The 21,863-nt window shown below is 38.5% G+C and overlaps 2 protein-coding genes across 2 annotated transcripts; both read left to right on the forward strand.

Annotated features, from left to right (window-relative positions):
• Positions 1-575: 575 nt before the first annotated feature.
• cyp27b1 (cytochrome P450, family 27, subfamily B, polypeptide 1) lies at positions 576-9,377 on the forward strand. Its single transcript, XM_032548386.1, has 9 exons — positions 576-966; positions 3,238-3,428; positions 3,762-3,952; positions 4,132-4,332; positions 4,770-4,933; positions 5,028-5,194; positions 5,264-5,345; positions 6,685-6,882; positions 8,415-9,377. Exons 1-9 carry the CDS (start codon positions 739-741, stop codon positions 8,526-8,528), a joined length of 1,536 nt encoding a protein of 511 aa, XP_032404277.1. The 5' UTR covers positions 576-738; the 3' UTR covers positions 8,529-9,377.
• Positions 9,378-12,505: 3,128 nt separating this feature from the next.
• Positions 12,506-20,681, forward strand: mcrs1 (microspherule protein 1). The gene is made up of 14 exons (XM_032550399.1): positions 12,506-12,678; positions 14,156-14,321; positions 14,409-14,547; positions 14,639-14,803; positions 14,935-15,044; positions 15,133-15,241; positions 16,161-16,299; positions 16,616-16,691; positions 16,804-16,832; positions 17,468-17,560; positions 18,040-18,122; positions 18,198-18,285; positions 18,525-18,652; positions 19,420-20,681. The coding sequence occupies exons 2-14, from the start codon at positions 14,167-14,169 to the stop codon at positions 19,504-19,506; spliced, it is 1,401 nt and encodes a 466-aa protein (XP_032406290.1). The 5' UTR covers positions 12,506-12,678; positions 14,156-14,166; the 3' UTR covers positions 19,507-20,681.
• The last annotated feature ends 1,182 nt before the right edge of the window (positions 20,682-21,863 follow it).

A 21,863-nucleotide genomic window follows, 5' to 3' on the forward strand; every position in this document is an offset into this window, starting at 1 on the left:
TCTGAAACTGGGTGATCTAAGATTTCTGGTGAATCAGATGTCAGAGCAGATTCTGACTACAGGACCCCGGGGGCAGTTACTTCACCATCACCACACATTGTGTGCACTTTGGGCAAATTCCAGTGCAAATAAATTCAGGTCAAGATTTTCTCCCTCACCAGGAAACTCAGTGATTCAGCGCCACAGCAGGATGCAGATTAGTTCATCAAGCAAAACCAGCTCCGGATGGTCAAGCAACCTATTTCATCTCTGTTGTTTTAGACACTGGGGTTTGCAGAATTTATATTTATCCAATTAACAATTTGGAGAGAAATCCACCTGATTTCCACCTTAAGACAGTTTGTCCTAACAATGGCCTTGGAAGGAGGGTGGGTCGCCAGAAAAGTGTCAATTTTTAGGAATATTGGAGAACAAAGTGTCTCCCAAGGGTAGAGATAAGCCTGGGCGATTACAGAAGTCATGCATTATTTATCCAGGTTATCCACGTGTGCTGTTTCTGGGCTGGTCTGACTTAAGCCCTCTGATTGGACACACCTCCTTCCCCCAGCAGCAGTCCCAATCCAGGCGGGGCGGGACCAGACCAGCCTTCACACCCATGATTGGTCTATAATAAGAAAATTTACATCTTTTTCTGACTGGGTTCCAGAAGCACCTTGTGCGTTATAAATACAGCCTGCAGCCGGGAAAACAAAATGAGCATCGACACCCAAGGGATCCGCAAACAGACACCAGCGCTCCATGATCTTTGTGAGGAGGATGGTGCAGCAAGCGCTTCGACTGTCCGTCCGCAACGCCTTCCCCCTGGTCAAGTGGATGGAGAGGTGGGCCGAGAGCGCAGCAGCGCCTCCGCTGGGGAGCGACCGGCAGGCGGTGAGGACCCTGGACGACATGCCCGGACCGACGGCCGCCAGCTTCGCCTGGGACCTGTTTGCCAGGGGGGGTCTGTCTCGACTGCATGAGTTACAGGTAAGGAGGTGAGGCTGAAAAGGTGCCGGGAGGGCTGGGCGCTCCGAGGGGGGACCCATCTTCAGCTCACCGTTTATCCCTGCAGGGGTTTTTTTTTTCTTTTCTGGCAGCACATTTGAGTCAGTGGCGGTGCTTGCTTTAATGGTGCCCTGGGAGAGTCCCTCCTTCTGCGCCCTCAATCCTTCCCAACAGACTCTGGGTTTATATTCTGCATTTTAATGATTAGATAATTGACTGGTAATTGTCATTTTATTCAGGCGTGAAGGTCAGAAACAATGATGGAGACGAATCTGGCTCCAAACAAAACAGCATTTCTTTGACATTCATTTTCAAAGGAAACCGTTAAATCCTGACATACGACTATTAATGACTGCAGCTTGATCAACTGCTTACGTATGTATTTCTTCAATCTTAAAATGTGTTTAGAAGGATCTCTGTTTAACTTAAACCAGTCCTGAAGGCTTGTCCAACACACCTGAATCAGATTAATGGCTGCTGATGAGGGAGTTCAGCCATTTGATGCAGGTGTCTTGGAGCAGGGATGCATCTAAAAGTAGCTCTTTAAGGATTGGACCTTGCATCCTCTGGTGTAGAATAACTCAAATCGGAGTTTGAACTTGAAATAATAAAATGCAACAAACCTTTTTTTTTTTTTTTACAAAAATTCACAATTATCCTTTAATTTAACCCCAAATTGGAAGCTGTGAAGCAGACACCAAATGTCATGTAATTAGCCATCCTCAGAAATATTTTGTTATAGTGCTTTTTGTTGTCCTAGTGTTCCTGGTGCTACACAACAGGCTTCACCTGTGAATCTAGAGATTTTCACATGGGGGTCAAAGAAGAGGCAAAGAATGTAGCTTTTCTCACCAAGATGTAAATGGAGCAAACAGAATATCCACAAAAATGCTTTTAAGTTTTTTAATGTATAATTTTTCCAAGAAATCAAAGACATTTTAGCTGCACAGAAAGAAAGCTTTCTGTGCAGCTAAACAGTTTCATCCTGCAAATATTCATTCCTGTTGCTTCGACACAATGCTTTGCTATGCTAAAGTTAGCTAGAGCTGAGGTGAAAGCAGGTGATTTTAATTTTTTAAAAGAAAATTTCTTGGAAAAACTCCTCTCACAGTCCGTGGTACCCACAGGCAAAACGATAGTGATGTTTCACAAGAGAAATTGTTAAAAGAAAACCTTAAAAGGTTCCAGGAATGTCACAAACTCTGTCAGACTGGATGGGCACACTTTGTCATTTTCTCTGTTTCTTACCAGACATTTCATTGCACAGTCCATCTCATTTCCAAGTGTTGCAAACAAAACTTCATCCTTTAAGAAGGATGCATCCCCCATCACATTCCTAAAGAAGATGGGGGGGATGCTTGTATCCCCCCATCACCTCACAGCAGTTTGACAGGCATCCATCTCAGCCATCACTGAGTCTAGAAGAGGAAGGAATATACTGACTCCAAAGGCATCTTGCAGAAAGTAAAGGCATTTTACAGCTTACATTTTAAAACTCAACTAGAAGTGATCCAATTAAAGTACATATATAGGGATGGACTCAAACTATCATTTACTTCCTGCTGGTTAGACAGATGGTTCTTTCCACACAGTGTTTCTTTTAACATTGTTTTTATTCACTGACCAAAACGTTGTCTTTGTTTTGTCATACTGCACGAGTTCTGATTTAGTTTGCAGTCAGTTTTCATGACAAAGTAAGAAATAAAAGGTTGTTGACCAACTCAGGGGAGTGTCCAGAAAATGCTGAAAAGGTGACCCAACTCGGCTGCTGACAGACATAGCTATTGATTATATTGTTTATTCATAAAAATAACTTTGCATATTGGACTGTTTGTGCACAGGGCTGACCAAATTTATAGAGGGTGCCACTCTCCCCTCTGATCCCCCTTTAGTCGCAACCCTGGATGCTTAAGAGCATTTTATTCAGAGCAGAGAAATAAATTTTTTTCCTGTAATGTCATAATCCAAGATGTATTCAGTGTATGTTTCAGTATTTGTGTGTGTGAGCTCAATATTTCAACCCCCATCTGTTCATTCAGAATTATGCCTAAGACGCCATGCATTTTTAATGCAAACTATTTCATTTTAGCCCAATTTTTTTTTTTTTTTCCCACCAAAGCCCTCCAGGCATCCCATTTTCTGTTCTGCTTTAATCCAACAGAGACTGCAAATCAAAAGAGAGCGGATGAAGAAATGAAGCCAGTTATCTCGTAGCCTGCAGGGTTTTCATAAGCCTCTCTGTCTCTTTCCCAGCTGGAAGGAGTGCAGCGCTATGGGCCCGTGTGGAAGGCGAGCTTCGGCCCCATCCTGACGGTCCACGTAGCAGATCCGGCCCTCATAGAGCAGGTCCTGAGGCAGGAGGGCCAGCACCCAATGAGATCGAACCTTTCATCCTGGAAGGACTACAGGAAGCTGAGAGGACATAACTTTGGACTTTTGACTGCGTAAGTGTTGCTGCCTCCATAAACGCCAATGATTCCAGTTCAATGACTGGCTACAAGAAAAGAGCAGCCAGTTAGTGAAAAAATAAGCTGTTCAGACATAGGTGGTCAGTCTAAAAATGTTACATGGTTCAACAGTTAGTGATGTTAAATCTCAGCAACCATTAAAAAAAGGCCTCTATTTGGGCCAGAAATGTGAAAATGATCCATAGAGAAGATATTCAATGGATGGCACAACGGCTCCATGTTACTTGCCCATACGTTTGATGCATGACCCACATGATGACTTGGATTTAGTCCATCGGTTATTAGTAACATCACTATTTATGCCCACAGCGAGGGAGAGGAGTGGCAGGAAGTGAGAAGTCTCTTGGGGAAGCACATGCTGCGACCGAAGGCTGTGGAAGTTTACGACAAGACCCTGAACAACGTCGTCAGCGACCTGATTACCAAACTTCGCCTTTGCCGGTCCTCCCAAGGCCTCGTAACTGACATCACCAGCGAGTTCTACCGCTTTGGCCTCGAGGGTAAGGCACCGTGTCGTCTGAGGAGCAAATCCACGAAAACCAACCTGGATAACCAAAATAGCCTCTCGCTGCCTTGCATGGCATTAAAATTAAAATATTTCCTACAAGACCCCAAAAACGTAGCTGTTATGGAGTTTATTATTTTCTTCACCTCCTCTATTGTCTTCTTTTTTTCTCAGGCATCTCCTCTGTGCTGTTTGAGTCCAGAATCGGATGCCTGGACCCGGTTATTCCTGAGGAAACGGAGCGCTTCATCGAGTCCATCAACACCATGTTTGTGATGACGCTCCTCACCATGGCCATGCCCAGCTGGCTGCACCAGCTATACCCTAAACCCTGGAAAACCTTCTGCGACTGCTGGGACTACATGTTTGAATTTGGTAGGCGAAGCAAACGGAGCCACAAACCAGAACAGCGCATCTTAAATATTTCTTTAAAACAATCGGCACGCAAAGAGGCTTGAACTGATTCTTGAGGATATTTTAAAGAAGGATCTAGATAAGCTCCAGATTGAAGGGCAACATGTAAACATAAGCGAATAAATAAGTACAGCGTGCTGAATGTACTTTTCTTCTGATCTCCCATTGGTCGTTGAAGACTTGCACAGGACTTATGAGAAGCTGAGGCATCAAACATGTTTAAAATAATCAGCCTCGATCGAGAATTGACAGATTAAAGTCTTTAACCCTCACGCACTGCAAGCTCCTCTGCCCTGAAGGTTAAGCGTGTTCTCAGGATAACTTTATATGGCTTACCATCAAGACTTGAATAGATCTGCAACATCCTTGCCTTATTGGCCTTTGATCTCCTGTTACAGCCAAAGGTCACATCGACCAGCGCTTGTTGGCCGAAGCCAACAAGATTGCCAAAGGGGAGAAAGTCGAGGGCCGTTATCTCACCTACTTCCTCTCACAGACGGGGCTGCCGATGAAGACTGTCTACAGCAATGTCACAGAGCTGCTTCTGGCTGGAGTCGACACAGTAAGACAGAGTTGTTTTTTTTTTCTCCTGGCGGATTTTACTTGGCTCAGAGTCCAGAAGTGGGTTAAAGCAGTCCTGTTGGTTTTTGCCTCAGATCTCCAGCACTATGTCCTGGACTCTGTACGAGCTCTCCCGTCACCCAGAGATCCAGGATGCACTCAGGGAGGAGGTGTTGACCGTACTGGAGGGTCGAAGGATACCAGACAACACAGACGTGGCCCGTATGCCCCTCATGAAGGCCACAGTCAAGGAAGTCCTCAGGTATAACTCGGTTATATTGATTTATCTGCCGTTTCACTCTGTCTGACTTTTTTTTTTTTTTTTTTCCAGGCTATACCCAGTTATTCCTGCCAATGCGCGGGTCATTTCAGAGAAGGACATTGAGGTGGGAGGCTACCTCGTTCCTAAAAATGTGAGTCAAAGCAACATGTGAAAATACTTCTAGTTGTCAAACAAACTGGATCACCATCTAGATCAACTTTAGTCCATGAGGTCCAGAGTCCTGAAACTTTTTGTTGCATTCCTGATCTAACACAACCAAATCCAAAAGATGAATTACCTCTTTGGCATTTTAAGCTTTACAAAGTCTTGATAATGGACAGACTATTCAGTTCCACTATGTTGAAGCAGATGAACATCTAAAACTGACTGTGATATGAGACCACTAGTCAAGATCAAAGGTGGACAGTTTCCCTCCTTATGGACTAAGGTCCTGCATGTCTTAGATGAAGCTTCGCCCCATGTTTTTTGGGATCCATTCATTTGAATCAAGTGTGTTCCTGCAGGGTTATAAGAAATAAAACACGCAGGATAGGACTGGAATTTCTCATCCTGATGTAGCTTCAGGTTCTGTCCCCCAACACAAATATTTTTGCATTTTGCAATTCATTTGGAAGTTTTTTAGAGGAAAAACCTGCTTTAAAAGTGTAGTTTTTTTTTTATGTACAGCTTTCACTGGAAGTCCAGGGATTTTTAAAAAAGTAATAACTAATGCTTTGATTCCACTGTTGTAAAATTTTATGGTCAAGACAGTATTTCCACCACCAATTGGATTCTTGCTGAGCAGACTGGGTTATGCCCAATATGACGTCATATTAGTCCAACGACAAACATAATGCATTATTATGTTTCATGCTTGTTGCAAGCAGTGACTTTTTTTTGTCTTCCAATAAATGGATTGACGCCAGCAGCTCCACCCTAGCCGTACCATTGTCCTATGGACTTGTAGCTGGAGGAAGCTCAGAAATAGTGCGGTACTGTACAATTGTATGGGCCGCTTTTACAATGGAAACAGACAAAATAGTGTACGGAACCACACCGAGCCGGGCCGTTCCTCTCAGTGGAAACCCACTTTTCACATTCCCAATTTGGGTTTCTGTTCTAAAAAAACAATAACGGCATGAAAGCAGTTATTACGGGACTTTTCCCTCATCTGTTTTTCTGTGTCTGGACTCTGATTCCTTTGAACTTGTGAACTGAAGACGTTCATGTCAGGGATGAAAGAGTGTCAAAGCCAGAGTGTCAAACAAAAAACAGTGGCTACAGTTGCTTTGGGAGGATAAGTAGCCTAGCATTGGTTTAGTCATGCTCTGAATGATCGTCTGAATCTTGATGTAATTTCTGTTAATATTAATGGTTCATATATCAACATGCTGGCAGAGCAACTTTCTAGATATATGTAGCGAAAAATCAATTTTCAAAAATCTAGAATGGTCTCACTATACATCTGACTAGAACTTCTTCTCCTACAGACCTTGATCACTTTGTGCCAGTTTGCCACATCCCGGGACCCGGCTGTGTTTCAGAATCCAGATGATTTCCATCCCCATCGCTGGTTTAACAAAGACGAGGCTCATCACCCCTACGCCTCAGTTCCCTTTGGCGTGGGAAAACGCAGCTGCATAGGTCGCCGGATTGCAGAACTGGAGCTCTACCTCGCTCTATCTCGGGTAGGTTAGCTTAACTTAATCCTTTGTTTTTCTGGCATTGAGAACAGGTGACTTGGTATGACCCTTTGACCTGCTGAAAAGTCTTCACTTGCAATGCACAGCTTCACCAATCAGTTCTGTATCTTATGAAGGTATTTAACAAGAATCTAAGGGGAAATGTGCAGTATTCAGTTTACAGGGATTACAGCACAAGGCTGAAACTATGTGACATTAATCAGATGAATTTCTAACTAACAGCAGGTTTAACTGAATGTAACAACTGTAAAATGTGATGTAATGATTCGGTTTTACCCTTGACCTATTTTCTGGGAACAGATGAACTGTGCTAGTATGCTGCTTTAAAGTATACGAGCATCGTAACTCCTTTTAAAGCTGCTACCAGCTAACAAATTCAGTGTTACAATTTTGTTTTGATAAATTTGAACTGAAATCTTATCAAACTTGCATCTACATTTATATCTGAGATAAAAGTTTGTCTCTTTAGCTGCCTAATAATGACACAATTGCTGATTCTGCTTCCTAGCAGAATTAGCAAGGAAGCTAGCTGGTGTCTTTTCCTTAAAGGCACCAGCTAAATGTTGGAAAAGCTAAGGAAAAGCTTTATCTGATTTTTTTTTTTCATGCTAAAAACAGCTGTTCAGTCACTTAATCAGAAACTATTAAGTGATTTGGATGCCTTAAAGGTGCCTCACTTCATTTTGAAGTTGAATTTATGTTGTATTAAGACTTTAAAACCTATTTTGCACTTTTAGCTAAGCTTATTTCTGCTCCAGAGAAAAGATTTTCTCTTGAAACTAGGTCAACTCTTACTTGAAAGACTGGGCCTACTTTGGGTCACTTGGTAGTTGCATATCTAAGCAAACAAAAATTACATGTGGAGTACCTCAAGGCTCCATTCTTAGGCAACATTTAATTAGCGTCGTCACACTCTCTCTTGCTCACATTATAAAGTATGAATTTTTTTTTGCCTATTTCTATGTGGGAAGACAGGCATCTTTATTTCACTGTGTCACCCCATGGCCATAGTCCATTACTGTCATTGAGTCAGGTTTTCTGTCATATCAGTGAGAGAGAGGCAGACAATACGTCAGGGATTTTGGTTCCAAAAGTACAACATTAAAGATCGGGAATCGAGAACCAAATCAGGAAACGGTAAACCAGGAAAATGGTTCATATCACCTCAGTCCTTTAATCAATGTCGTGGCTCCAGAAACAGTTGGTGTTGCAATATTTTACAGTTTTGTATTAGTACCTTGTCAGCTATTTTCTACCGAGTTTATTTCTGAGAGTTGTCTCTGACCACGTTAATATTTCTAATGACGTTTACTAGCTGTTAACTCAATGTTTAGGCAAAACGAATAAGAGCCCAAATTGCAATTAGAGGATTAAAGTAATTAAGCAAATCTCATTCCTTATAAATTAACTGGATTATGTGGCCGAGGGATTTCCCATAACGGCCCAGGTCTTTCTTACTTATTTGCTTATTTGTGTATTAATTTCGAGTTGCTGTGTTGTGTTCCTGCTCTCGTCAGATCCTGATGGAGTTTGAGGTGAAGCCAGATGCTGAGGGTAATTCTGTGAAGCCCATGACTCGGACGCTCCTCGTTCCTGAAAATGCCATCAACCTGCAGTTTGTTGAACGATGAACTCCTCTTCTGATCCCGATGGGTGAACGTGAGCTGTCCCCCGCTGCCACCCAGGCTGCCCTTTACTCGGGCCGTGTGAGGTGGAGAGAACAGGCAGGGCAGCGTTATCGCATGCACCACGAGGCTGCTCAGGCGCAGCGGTTCATGTCAAAGCGGGTCTTCGACCTTTGACACAGTTAGGAGAAAAGCCCACCTAATCTGCAGCCCGGCGCGTGCTGGCCGGCACATAACGATGGAGAGAAAAAAAACCGGCAGTCTTAACGGCACATTTAATGCTGAGAAAGATGTGACGGAGAAAACATGAGTTACCTGTCTGCACTGTTTCTAGAGAAAAATCTTGAGAATTTCACGTTGAGATTAGATCAGTTCAAGTTACGAATGAATGCGAGCTTTGATATAATTAACTGGATTTGTTCTTTTTTTTAATCTTGTAAAACCTATGAATTAGAAATCTTGCACTATTGAGCACATTTACTGTGTCCTGAATATGTGAACATTTTGTGTTGAGTCGTTGGAGCTGATTGTAGTGCAGTAAGAAAGCTGTGCAGGTGTAATGATTAACATAGTGGGACCAGTACATTTTGTCAGGGAAAATGTTTTAAAAGGCAGCTATTGAGAACATACCTGTGTGATGTCACTGAATTCACAGATGTAATGTCCTGTAACAGGAAGTACAGTGTGTCAGGTCATCTAAATGTCCAAGTTACTGATGTGGCATTATGCTGCAAAATCTTATGGATTTCACCATTGTATTTATTCCAGTGTGACACAATATGATGCTGCTACAGTAAATGTCAATAAATGTGTATCAATAATTGACGCTTAAGTCAATTAAAAATTTTAAATCTGTCCTCTCCATGATTTATTTATGCATCTATCCATCCATTCATTTATGTCTGCAAAAGGGGGTAAAAGCAGCATTTTGACATGAAACGCTCCCAAAACATCACAACCTTAATGGCGAAATGAATAACTTGCAAAAATATCTGTTTGAATCTCACACATTTCAACAGATTTTACCTGGATTTTCAAGGACAAGTTGGTGCTTATATGTGAAGTGGAAGTAAAATGTTGCATGGTTTTCAATATTTTTTGCAAATAAAAGTAGGAGAAATGTGGCAAGCATCTTTATTGAGGATGGACCTCTGCAGATCCGTCCTGTGCTACATTTCAGCTGGAGGTCTTTGCTTGTTTCTCTTTCAGCTTTCAACTTCTAGAGAATCAGAAGTTTAAAATTTTGCACATTTGTGAATTTTTACGCATTCTTCTTCGCAAATTAGTTCAAGTAGATTGGATGGAACATCATTTTTTAAGTCTTTCCACAGATTGTGGATCCTTGGACTTATATGTGTACTTTGACTATGCCATTCTAATAGATGCATTTGCTTTGATTGAAGCCATTGTGTCTTTGGTTGTTCTGCAAGAAAGCCAAAAAGTTACATTTTGGTCTCATCTGACCAGATCACTTTCGCTCACATTTTTGCAGAAGATATTTAATGGAGATCTTCATGACATTTTCTCTACCCTTAGACAACCTTTAGAACCACCCTGTCATATTCTTCCACCTGATCTGTAGATCTATGCAGCTCCATAGGTTGCTTTTCTGATACACATGCTCCTTGTCCAGCCTATTACCGTCTTTGGCGGTCATGTCCTGGTAGTTTGCAGTTTATTTTTGAAAAATGGATTAAGATGAGCTCTATGGGATGAAATCTTGTGGAGAACTTCAGTTTTTACTTTACTCATACCTACTTGCTGTGATCATTCTTTTAAATTACATCTTGTTCAGGGATGTTTTCGAACCAACCCGACATCTCAATTTATACTGGCATTAAATTCCACATAGAGGGAATCTGTTTACCAATTTGGTGACTTGTAAAAGCAATTTCTCACTCTGGATTTTAGTTTTGGGGACCAGTGAGCAGGGACTGAAAATGGATGCTTGCCACTTTTCAGATTTTACTTTTTAAAATGTCCTGAAGTTTAGTGGAGGCTCGAGAGGGATTGATTGGGGTGTTATAGCTCTCCCTGGATCAGACACCAACAACACCCCACAAAAAATAACAATTTCAAAAACGGGAAATGATTGTTGACCAAGACCTAATTTCACATCCTATAAACCAGTGGATGGCAGAGCAGGATTACTTAGTCATTATGCAGGTAGAAGGGTCAATTCTGCAGTAAAATGTTTGACGCTCCACTGAGAAGTTTCAGAAACAGTTATCAAAAAACAGATTATGCTAATATCACATGACTATGTAGTCAGCAAAGAGAACTAGGAGGCAGAGCTTATATATCATGCAGCATTACAAAGACGCATTTCTAGAGTTATACAACTTGATACCTGTGTCTTTGACATTTTATGTTCATCAGTGCACTGTGAACACAGTTTATGTTGTTTGTTTAATTGGAAAAAATACTACGGAACCAGAGCCGCCTGTTCAACTGCTGACCAGGAAAAAATCTTGAGGATCTCGATCAAGACATGGACTTTCCCTTTCTACTACAACAACAGGTACATGTTCCTCTGGCGATGACATCTGAGAGGAAAAAATGCCCCATCTTTTGGCTGCTACTGCTAAATAAACACTTTGATGGTCTTCTGAAATTGCAACAAATACAGGAATATGATGCCACAGACATCAACACAGAATATTTATTTTAATCTTCTTTCAAATGGCTTATGGCCCTATTTCGAAATGAAAAACTTGGGATTTTGTTTTTGAATCTTAAAAAGTGTTTGTGCCAAGTCTAAACAAAACATTTGACATGTTTTATTTGAATCTGAAGGTTTTATGTAAAAACCAAGTGAGATATGCATACTTTAACAATATATGCTAAAGCTGTACTTCCTTCCATTGATGCAGTAAAACAGTACAAAAATAGATATGACAATATCTTCCCGGACCCGGCGACATTTGCCACATGTCTTCCCCCTTTCCTGTCAGCCTACTTTCAAAAAATAAGGGACACTAGAGCCCACAAAAGACCCCCTGGAGGGGTACAAAAAGTATATATATATATAAAAAAAAAAAGATCTCTGCAGATCTTTGACAATAGATTTTGGCCATTCCAGTCTGCTCTGGTAATCTTCAAGAAATTATTAATTTATTGTCTCCAAGTTTTCCTGCAATCAGTGCAGCGTTCTTCTGTACAACTTGAACATTTTCCTTCCTTCAAACGCAATTGAAGGAAGAATTTGATTATAACAATATAAATATAGAGAGAACAAAGTAAAACAGGAATGTACTCAGAAGAAATGAGTACATTCAGCTGAATCAGCTTTGTGTGATGAATCGTAGACATGGGCCCTTGAGAACCTGTTCAAATAAGGAGACGTTGCAGTAAAATAACAAAACACATTGTAAAACTAACTGTGGCACATGGGAGTATGTAATTATAAGTATCTTTTAACAAGACTGTTCTTCATTTTAACTCTCCAAAGTCATTTTTAAAACTTTTGCAAATAAATTTCCTTTTTCCTATTTCTGTTTTTCTTCAAGTCTTTTAAGCTAAACCTGTATTTCTTCATGAGTTTTGTCCTTTGCAATTTCACTTCTAATTTTCTTTCTATTATTCTTTAATTCCCTCAAGTTCTAATTATTTAAATTTTTCATGTATGCTTTTCATATAGAATATATTTTTGTGTACTTTCATTCTACTACTACTTTAATTTGTTTTTGAGAAGGAGAAGTACAAAAATGTGATTCTTTACTTAAAAATAAAAATGAAGTAAAAGAGTAAAAACACTGGAAAATATCTTGAGGAATAAAAATAAAGAGGGTTTCAAACCATTTGGAAACAAAATTTAGCCAACTTACAACAAATATAACTTTCATGTTTATATATACATATATTTTTATTATTTTACAACGAATTACACAAACATTTATTATGTGTCTTGTGTGACCATAAAGCAGCCCGGGTCTGTTTCGGTCCGGTCCGCAAGGTGGCGGTAGTGCATCGTAAGGCTGTTTGCCAAACCGTTTCTCCAAATAGAAAACCAGGAAGAAAACATGAATGTAGCCGAGCGGCTAATGCTAACTAGTTGGACGTTAAATGTTTCAAGGTAGTTCTGAAAAAGAGAATTAATTAAGAATAAATTGAACTTGGGATTTATAAGGGACTGACACCGAGCTACATATAAAAGGTGAGTGATAAGATAGCAGAGCTAGCCTTCCTAGCTTGGAAAGAAGCGCTAGTTACCGCACGATGGCTGTGTTAGCTTAGCTAACATGATCCGTTAAAAAGAACCACTATGGTGTTTTTGTTGTGTAGCCAAACAGACTGTTGTTAAATGTTGTCCTCGGTTAACATTCTGTTTTTTTATGTTATTGTGTAACTTTACGCCACATTTGAAAAAATAAAACTGAAAAAGGCGTCAAACTAGCATCGCATGTAAACAAAGGAAGTACAAAGCTACAAACATCTCGTCAATTAATTATTGTGAATAAAAAGTTATTAACTATAAGTCCACATAAGACACCTTCAACTTATATGCAATTTCTACTCTTGTTATTTCGCTAGTTTTCAGTTCTTAGTTTGAACATTTATCTGCAAAATATGAATTTGCAGTGTAAAAACTGTAAACAGTGGTACTCCTTTGTATAGAATTTCAAATTATATAAAATATATTCTTATCCTACCTGTATTTGTAATATTACTTCACCGTGTAGGATAAGTTGAAAGTCGGGGCTCCAGAGCTAGATGGGAATCTTTATCCCTTTTACACTGGTAAATAATCACTTTGACCAAAAATAAATAGGAATTACCCGTAATAAAACGACACTACAGGGGATGTTTTTTTTGTTTTGTTTTTTGGCCCCTTTTCGGTCATCAAGCTACAAATTTGTGCTAAATATAGAAATTACTCAACTGGCCTTGATATGCACAATAAAGTATCTCATTCTCTTGTTACAAAAGTTTATGAAAATCAATATAAAAAAATCAACATTGTGATTTTTTTTCTCTTTTCATAAAACAGCAGTACCAATGAAACAAAATGAATAAATCAACCAAACAAGTTCAACTGGTTTTACAGCTGTAGATTAATTGTATTTAATAGGAGCGAGGGCAGAAATGTCCTTCTGATAAAATAACCATAAATGGTTTATTTTACATTTTAAATGGGAATTAAAAATCAGTCTAAAAATAAATAAATAAATCACATTTTTAAAAATTTGTCTAAAAATTAAAAACCTGTCTAAAAATCTATGTTTAAAATCTACAACTCCGATTCGGAAGAAGTTTGTGCAAGGTGGAAAATGTCAATTAAAAAAAGAATGTTGTGATATTTAAATGCCATAAAGTCATTTTATACACAATGGGACATATAATTTTCTATTTGATTTGTCCCCGTCTCAACATTTTGTTGAGATGGGGACAACAAAAATCTGTAAAATCAAGGGATATGCATAAGAATAAAATGCAGTGTAGAAAAAGAACATCTTTAAGAGGATAAATCACCAAGATGTAAAAATGAGCAAAGATTTAATTCTGAAAACACTTAAAACTATAAAATAATGCTCAGCACAAAATTGGGAAAACTCCGAATATCCTCTCATCTGCAGTACAGTACAGTGTATTTACCGAAATGCTGCATCAGATTTCCAATATGCTTCCTTCAGTGAATGAAGAGATGCAGGCTGGTGACCCAGGGGTCGGCGCATCAGTGGGGGTGTCTGGTGTTCAGAGCCGGTCGGAGGATGAAGAGTCGCTTGTTGTGAAAGATGTGAAAAGGACAGCAACGCAAGCATTTGGAGTCGGTGTTCCCAAGAGGAGAAGTTCATCCAGGTACTGTTGCGTTACACAGAAATGATGCCATCATGCTACATTTAAAAAGAACATTTCTATTTCTCATTAATGTTTCTGCAACAAAAGGTCAATAAAAAGAAAGAAGTTTGATGATGAGCTGGTGGAGAGCAGCCTGGTGAAGTCGTCCAGTCGAGTCAAAGGGCCTCCTGTCATGGAGCCTATTCGCTGTTTGGGCAGTGAACCTTCGCCTATAGAAAAGAAAAGGGTACAAAATTTTAGATTGTCAAGAGAGCATAATGAAAACTATGAAATAAATTTACATACTGAAGTGTTTTTCTTTTTCTTTTTTTTTTTAGGTGACAAAATCAGGAACTGCTCTCACTCCGCCTCTCGCCGTGATGTTAAATCCCTCACCTCTGCCCAAAAGAGTGAAGAAAACCAAGCAGCCTTTAAATATGACTAAAGATCTGGGACGCTGGAAACCCACAGACGACCTTCTGCTAATAAATGCTGTGCTGCAGGTGAGCGCGAAAAACTTTGTTCAGAACTAATAAGCTCTCCTGTATGATCGTTTTTTAGTAATTTTCTGCTATGATGTGACACTGGTGAGTGAAACACTTCATCATGTCTGTGTGTCGTCCCTTGTTTCCAGACTAGTGATCTAACTTCAGTTCATCTGGGGGTGAAGTTCAGCTGCCGCTTCACCTTGAGGGAAATTAAAGAGAGGTGGTACGCTTTGCTGTACGACCCCGTCATCTCCAAGTAAGAGCTTTGTTTGGCTCTGTGTTTTTATTCTTTCTTCCTCATGGATTTTTCTAAGCACGTTGCTGATTTTGCATCTTTCCATCAGGTTGGCATGGCAGGCCATGCGGCAGCTTCACCCAGAGGCAATCGCAGCAATCCAAAGCAAAGCTCTGTTCAGTCAGGGGGAACAGGCGCTGCTGGCCAAGATTGGCTCAGTAAGTAACAAATTACTTGTGTTGTGACTGCTCAGTTTTTATTTTGGGTTGTCTGAAACTTAAGGCATATGAAATGTGTTTGAAGTGTCATAATAGATTTCTGATTACTGATTTTGCGGAGCTCTGACCTGCTTTGCTGGATTATAGTCGATTCTTATTTCTCTGTAAAAGCTATTAATAACTAAAGATTGTGTTCTACTTTCAGGATGAGTTCAAAATGTGACGGCTTTAATAAAACGTTTAATAAAGTGAAACACTTTCTATCTCCGCATCAGTGAAAAACAAAATAGCAGTAAACCCATTTGGATTATGGGATGGCTGGATCTATAAATAAAACAAAAAAAACATTTTTCTACTCTGTCAAATTTACTACTTTACAAGACAGGTTTGTTTTATAAACCTCAAAATGTAAAAGTTTTGTATATCACAAGATATTCTATTATCCTCTATTAGTTAACCTCAAAATAAACAACAGTGTCCAGTTTGATGTATAAAAGTAAAGAAAACTCAGTTTAACTGTTTGAATCATGTACTAATTTAGTGCAACTACAAACACTAACAGCAGTGTGTATTTTCTACAGAATAAAAAGCCTTTATCTCCATATGGGAGATCTCTAAAAGGCTGCCAACATTTCCTAATCCTGGCAGGGATCTCTTGTTAATTTAGTGAATTTCTGGCTAATTAAACATGAACATTTTTCAGTAGAAATGTTCTCGTATGTTGGCAGTTTTAAGGTAACATTTATGTGATTGTTAAACTTGCAAAATTGTGCCGTAGTCGTCAGATTATGGATCCTGCAGGCTGCAACCAATCAATCTTTCACAGATTAGAACCGCTGATCATTTGTTTACCTGCAGAAACAAAGGTTTCTGATTTTAGATTTTATGTTTTATTCACATGCCGCTTCTTTCTAAACAGACCAGTCAGCCTAAAATGGACGTTTTCCAGGAGGTTCTGAGCAAACACCCGGGCATCTTTCACCCGTCTCGCACCCCCAAGAGCCTGATGGTTCACTGGCAGCTGCTGAAGCAGTACTACCTGCTAGACGACCAGAGCGGTGAGTTCGGTCAGCCGATCATTTCGATCAAATGCGCTCAAATTCTGGTTTTTAAGAGGAGATTTGTATGAAATCTCCACTTGGTTGTTGATTCTGCTCGACTCATGCAGCGATGCTTCGCTGTCCAAACTGAGCCAGATGTAGAAAAGTTGTGACATTAACCAAATAAGAAACAATGCAAACTGTTGTCTTCGCTGATATTATTTTAATGGACAGTATGATGTCTTAAGACATAATAAATCTAAGAGAATTATTATCAGAACTCGTTAATTTCAGTGAAACACTCGAGCTAAATCGTCTGATTTTGGTCTTGCAGTTCAGCCCCTTCCTAAAGGTGACCAAGTCCTCAACTTCTCTGATGCAGAGCAGATGGTTGATGATGTGAAATTAAAGTGAGTGTGTTTTTAAATGCAGAAATTAAAATGACTTTTTTATATGTAATATACTTCCTCGGGTGCTGCTTTACTTCTGCTACTAAAAGCTGCTGTTTTTGCTTTCATGCAGGGACAGCAGAGACGAGGTGTTGGAACACGGTAAGCTGCTCAGTTCAGCTAACATTGTAGCCGGAGAGGTAAAATATTGGTTTTTGTCAAAGGTTTCCTTGTCTAACGTTACGTCAGTCCAAGCCATTTCTTCACTTTCTTGATAAGGAAGTAAATATTTGCACCTCTCTGCTGACGGCAGCTATTGACAGATGCTTTGTGTTCCTCGCTTGTTCAATTGTACGTCTCTCATGTTCTCACAAACGCAATATTTGTTTTGACCCTATTCAGAAATTTTAGCTTTGATACATTTCTTCTCTTATAATTAACTTCTGTATATTTTGATGTTGCTCTGATCTGTGCTTGGATACTCAGTTGTTTTCAGGGTTCCTGTGTTTTATTTCAATATTTTCCAAGTCTGGGAAAGTACAGAAAGAAAATATGAAAATATTTCTATTTCTAGAGAATATCCCAGGTCCCATTGTTGTCTGTCCTTCATTCCAGTTTGTTTTTGCGCAGTACATCTTCAAAGCTCACCTGCTGTCAAAATGATTGTTATAAATTTAAAGAGACCTCTAATATTTTATATATTGAACGGAAAGCAAATGACTGAGATGTTTGGAAAGCTGTGTGTGGTTGAGATGATTCTCCTTTGTGAAGTTGTTTACGTTGTTGTTTCCCTTCAGAGCTGATGATTTCAGACCGTCACCAGAAACGGGAGATTAGACAGCTGGAGCAGGAGTTGCCTCGGTGGCAGGTTCTAGTGGACAGCATCACAGGTAGGTGACTTTTGGGGAGATTTTATATTTAAAACTATCAAAATAAAGCATAGTGATGGAGTGAAAGGAAGACGATGCACCAAGTGAGGCCAGCATCAGCTGAAGTTTTGATTACGTATCATTTGAGCGACCAGCCAGCAGCAGAACCAGAAACAAGACTCAGAAATCATCGTGGGAAATAAAAAATAAAATAAAATATAGTTTTGAATTTGATTAAAAATGCTCATCCAACTTTTCAGACTTTAGTTTGTTAAAGTTTTGAAAGCTATGTATCATTTTCCTTTCTCTTAACCATTATACTTTGTGTTGGTCTATCGCATAAAATCCCAATAAAATACGTTGAATTTTTTGATTGTAAAGTTACAGAGTTACACATTCAAGGGTTTTGGTTGCCTTTACAGAGAAAAAGAAAGATGTAAATGCTAAATTGCATTGATTAATTTAAACGCACAGAACTCGTTTTTGTCCTTCACGTCCAGGGATGAGCATGCCCGACTTCGACAATCAGACACTGGCAGCGTTACGAGGAAGAATGGTGCGATACCTCATGAGATCAAGAGAGGTGGGAAGACGTTTCTGAAAGCTCTTGTTGTTATAAGTTCTTACGCTGTGAGACTTAAGAACTGTGTTCGTTCAGATTACACTGGGCAGAGCGACGAAGGACAAGCAGATAGATGTAGATCTGTCACTAGAGGGACCCGCTTGGAAAATATCCAGAAAGCAAGGTGAGTAATCTCTACTTGTTGTTATACCAGAAAATGATTAAAATTTTTTGTTGGTTGCTAGAAACGACAGAAAGAATGGAAAAAAGTTAAAAGATCATTTGTGCTGCAGGTAAAAATACTGCACCTAAACATGAGCATCATTTGTTTAATGTGGATTTGAACATAAATGATGTGAAAATATAACTTTTTTTCTTAAAGGTCATGGTGACAGAGCTAACAGCGACTGTTTGTCTTGACAGGAATAATTAAACTGAAGAATAATGGAGACTTCTTCATAGCTAACGAGGGCAGGCGACCCATTTACATCGACGGCAGACCGGTGCTGTCAGGCAACAAGTGGAAGCTAAACAACAACTCAGTGGTGGAGGTGTGTAAAGAGCCTTACACCGCGCCCTGCAGGTTTATTACTACTAGATGAGTATAAAGTATTTCACAATCATAGAGATTTACGGAAAATCAACAGAGCTCTGCATTTTTTTTCATGCATAACTGTGAGTTTTCTAGCAGATTTTCCTCAAAAATTGTGAAAAACATTGAGTTTAAATGACGTCTAACTCCCACCTGCAGGTGGTACATAATATACACCATATTATACACCATGGATTAATTATATATATTTAATTAATCCATGTTGTCCTGTTTCCATGGGACATAACAGTAACTTAAAACAGAGGTCCAGTTTGTTTTAGCCACTCTTCAAAATGGAAAACACAAGAGAACATGCCATTCAAGTAAGTCTGTTGACATTTTAAAGTCCATAATTGGATACATAGATTTTATATATATAAATATATATATACACACACGTGTGTGTGTATATGTACACACACACGCACGCAGACTAGAGAAATAATCTCTTTAAAATGATTAATTGTCATAAACAAGGCTAAAATAAGCGCCCAGGTTGTTTTGCTACCACAGGCAGTGAAAATGTTCATTGAAGAAGTTGACCTCCAAACTTCAGCTGCAGCAGATTTATGAGTGTGAAATGCTACTGTAATAAAATGTGACTTTATTTTAAGGTTGTTGTTTTATTCACATCAGGTGAGTAATAAAGATGAAGGGGGCTGAACTGCCAGGACATGTTTAATTAAAGCTGAATGAGAAATATCTCTAATGAATTTGTTTCTTCAGATCGCAGGCCTTCGCTTCGTCTTCCTAATAAACCTGGAGCTCATCTCACTGATCAAAGCTGAAGCTGCTAAGATGACACAGCAGTGAAAGGCCAAGAAGAAAAGGACTCACAATAGCCGTGACCCTCAGTGCGACTCTTTAACAGACTAAATCCTGGAGCAACGTGTTTAATGTGCTGTGTGGATATTTTATTTGTAATGCTGACACCCACGGTTCAGTCCTGCTGTGTCCAGTTTTTCAGAACGTTGTATTTAAATTCTCACACCAAGCTTTTTTAAAAAATAATAAACTTGTTTACCGTATGTCCTATTTTGTGTTTTAGTGCATTTAAGAGTCAAATCTGCATCTGAAAGAATAATTTCTTTGGGTTTGCTCAGTTTACCTCATATCACAGTTTAGTGGTAAGAATTTCTAAATAGTTGACTACTCTTTATGTTGTTCACACAATATAAATAGAAATAATCAGGACTCAAAAATTATCCAAAGGTCTTAATAGAAGCAAAAATAAGAACCTTTCCAGCTACAAGCCGTCGTTAGTCGAAACAAATCCCAATTTTGCCCTAATTAGAGCCTTTGGAGATTTTTGGAGCACTAGTTTATTTCCATTTTTTGTGATTCTTCAGAAACAGGTAATCATTCACTCTTCTTTCTTTTTATCACATTGGAGTTGTGTGCACTGCCCCCCTCTTGTTCATACAATATTAGCAATCACATTTCCTTTGTTAGTTTACTGTTTCTCTAACTATTTTGCTAACAACTCGTCTGATCTGGAGCTAAAGGATTGCTCGTTTAAGACTAGCAAGACTTTCTGCTAACCATCAAAAACATTTTCAAAATTTGGGTTTAAGATATGTTATTTCTTTATTTGTCCCGTTGATATATAATCAAATCCCTTTTCCCTGTCATTGGAAACATTTGTGCCTCTTGTGTAATTATCATGAGAACCTGGCTTCAGGTCACTTGTGCACTTCACCACTTGGGGGCGCCACAGAGACTAAGAGAAAATGGTTGAATGAAGGTATTACTGTACCGTCATAGTTTAAATCCCAGGTTTTAATGTGCAGGTTGGGACATTTCTCTGCATAATTTATTTATTTATTTTACTTTGAAGGTAAAATGAACCCATTCTAGCTTTAAATATAACTATTTTGCAACTTGAGTGCTTTACAAACTAATATTTATAGACTAAATTGGAATAATACACACCTCAATGGGAGAAATGTATTATGATTTGTAAATAAACACATTTTCTCTTAATTTGATCTTTAGCTTTTTGGTACATCCTTTATTTATAGCTGCTTCTCAATGAATTAGAATACCATCAAAAAGTTAATTTATTTTAGTAAATTGGATAAAAATGTGAAACTAACATGCTGATTTGTTGTTTGTGGAGTGACATGTTAGAAGTGTTTATTTTTACTTTTTTATGGTTATGAGTAAATTAAGAATAAAGTTTCACAGAAAATCACAGTACACTCCCATTAATTTTTTTTTTAAGTGAAGATGTTCATTATAGGAACGTTGACTGATTTTGAAATAACTCCAGAGTAAATGTTACAAATTTAAATTAGCTTGTTAAAACCAGTCAATAATTATTTACGTTTCTATGATTCTTCAAACTTTTACCTGTAGTAGGGCAAAAAATAAATAAATACAAATTAAAGACAAAACAATAACAAGACGAAAAGTTTTTGTGTAAATTATAAAGAAATCCATAATGTTTGTGATGTTAAAGAAAAAATATCTTTAAGAGATGACAAGGTTTCTCCATATCTCAGGATTTTATTGGCACTCGGGATCAGTGGTGCATTTTATTACTGTCCAAATTTATCTGCACAAATATGAAGCTAATAAAAAATCCCTGTGGGAGAGCTTCTGCTTCTTTACAAGTTTCAGTGGAGACTGAGACTGAGAATGAGAAATAATTCTGCACAAGTACAGGAATTTTCAGATAATTACTTTTTTTTTAAAATAAATGTTTGTTTTTTTGTTTATTCTGGAAAATCCAATCATATTTAATAATGTATTCAAAAGGCTAATTTTACCTTCTAAATAGCAATCTATAACTAAGGAACTAAACATAACTTTTCATTAAGCCCACTTTTCTGTCTTCATTTTATTTATTGGTCTGATATAATATTTTAGTCTTAAATGTGTTTTCATTAGCTTTACTGTCAGCATAAAATCATACTTAACACTAATAAATGCTTAAAAATATCAGTTTGTGCAATTTATTTCTATCGCCTGTTTCACTTTGTGATGGAGTTACTGAGATAAATGAACTTATCAATAATAATCTAATTCATGGATTATGGGTGTAATTATTAATTCCCTCTAATATGCTTAATATTTTACTTAGCTTTAGTTTTAGAAAGGAAATAGTACAGAAGAAAAACATTACTTTCAGCCATATTAATATTTGGCTTTTTAGGCTACTTTATAGT

The sequence above is a fragment of the Xiphophorus hellerii genome, chromosome 20, assembly GCF_003331165.1.
Source record: "Xiphophorus hellerii strain 12219 chromosome 20, Xiphophorus_hellerii-4.1, whole genome shotgun sequence".
Lineage (NCBI taxonomy): Eukaryota > Metazoa > Chordata > Actinopteri > Cyprinodontiformes > Poeciliidae > Xiphophorus > Xiphophorus hellerii.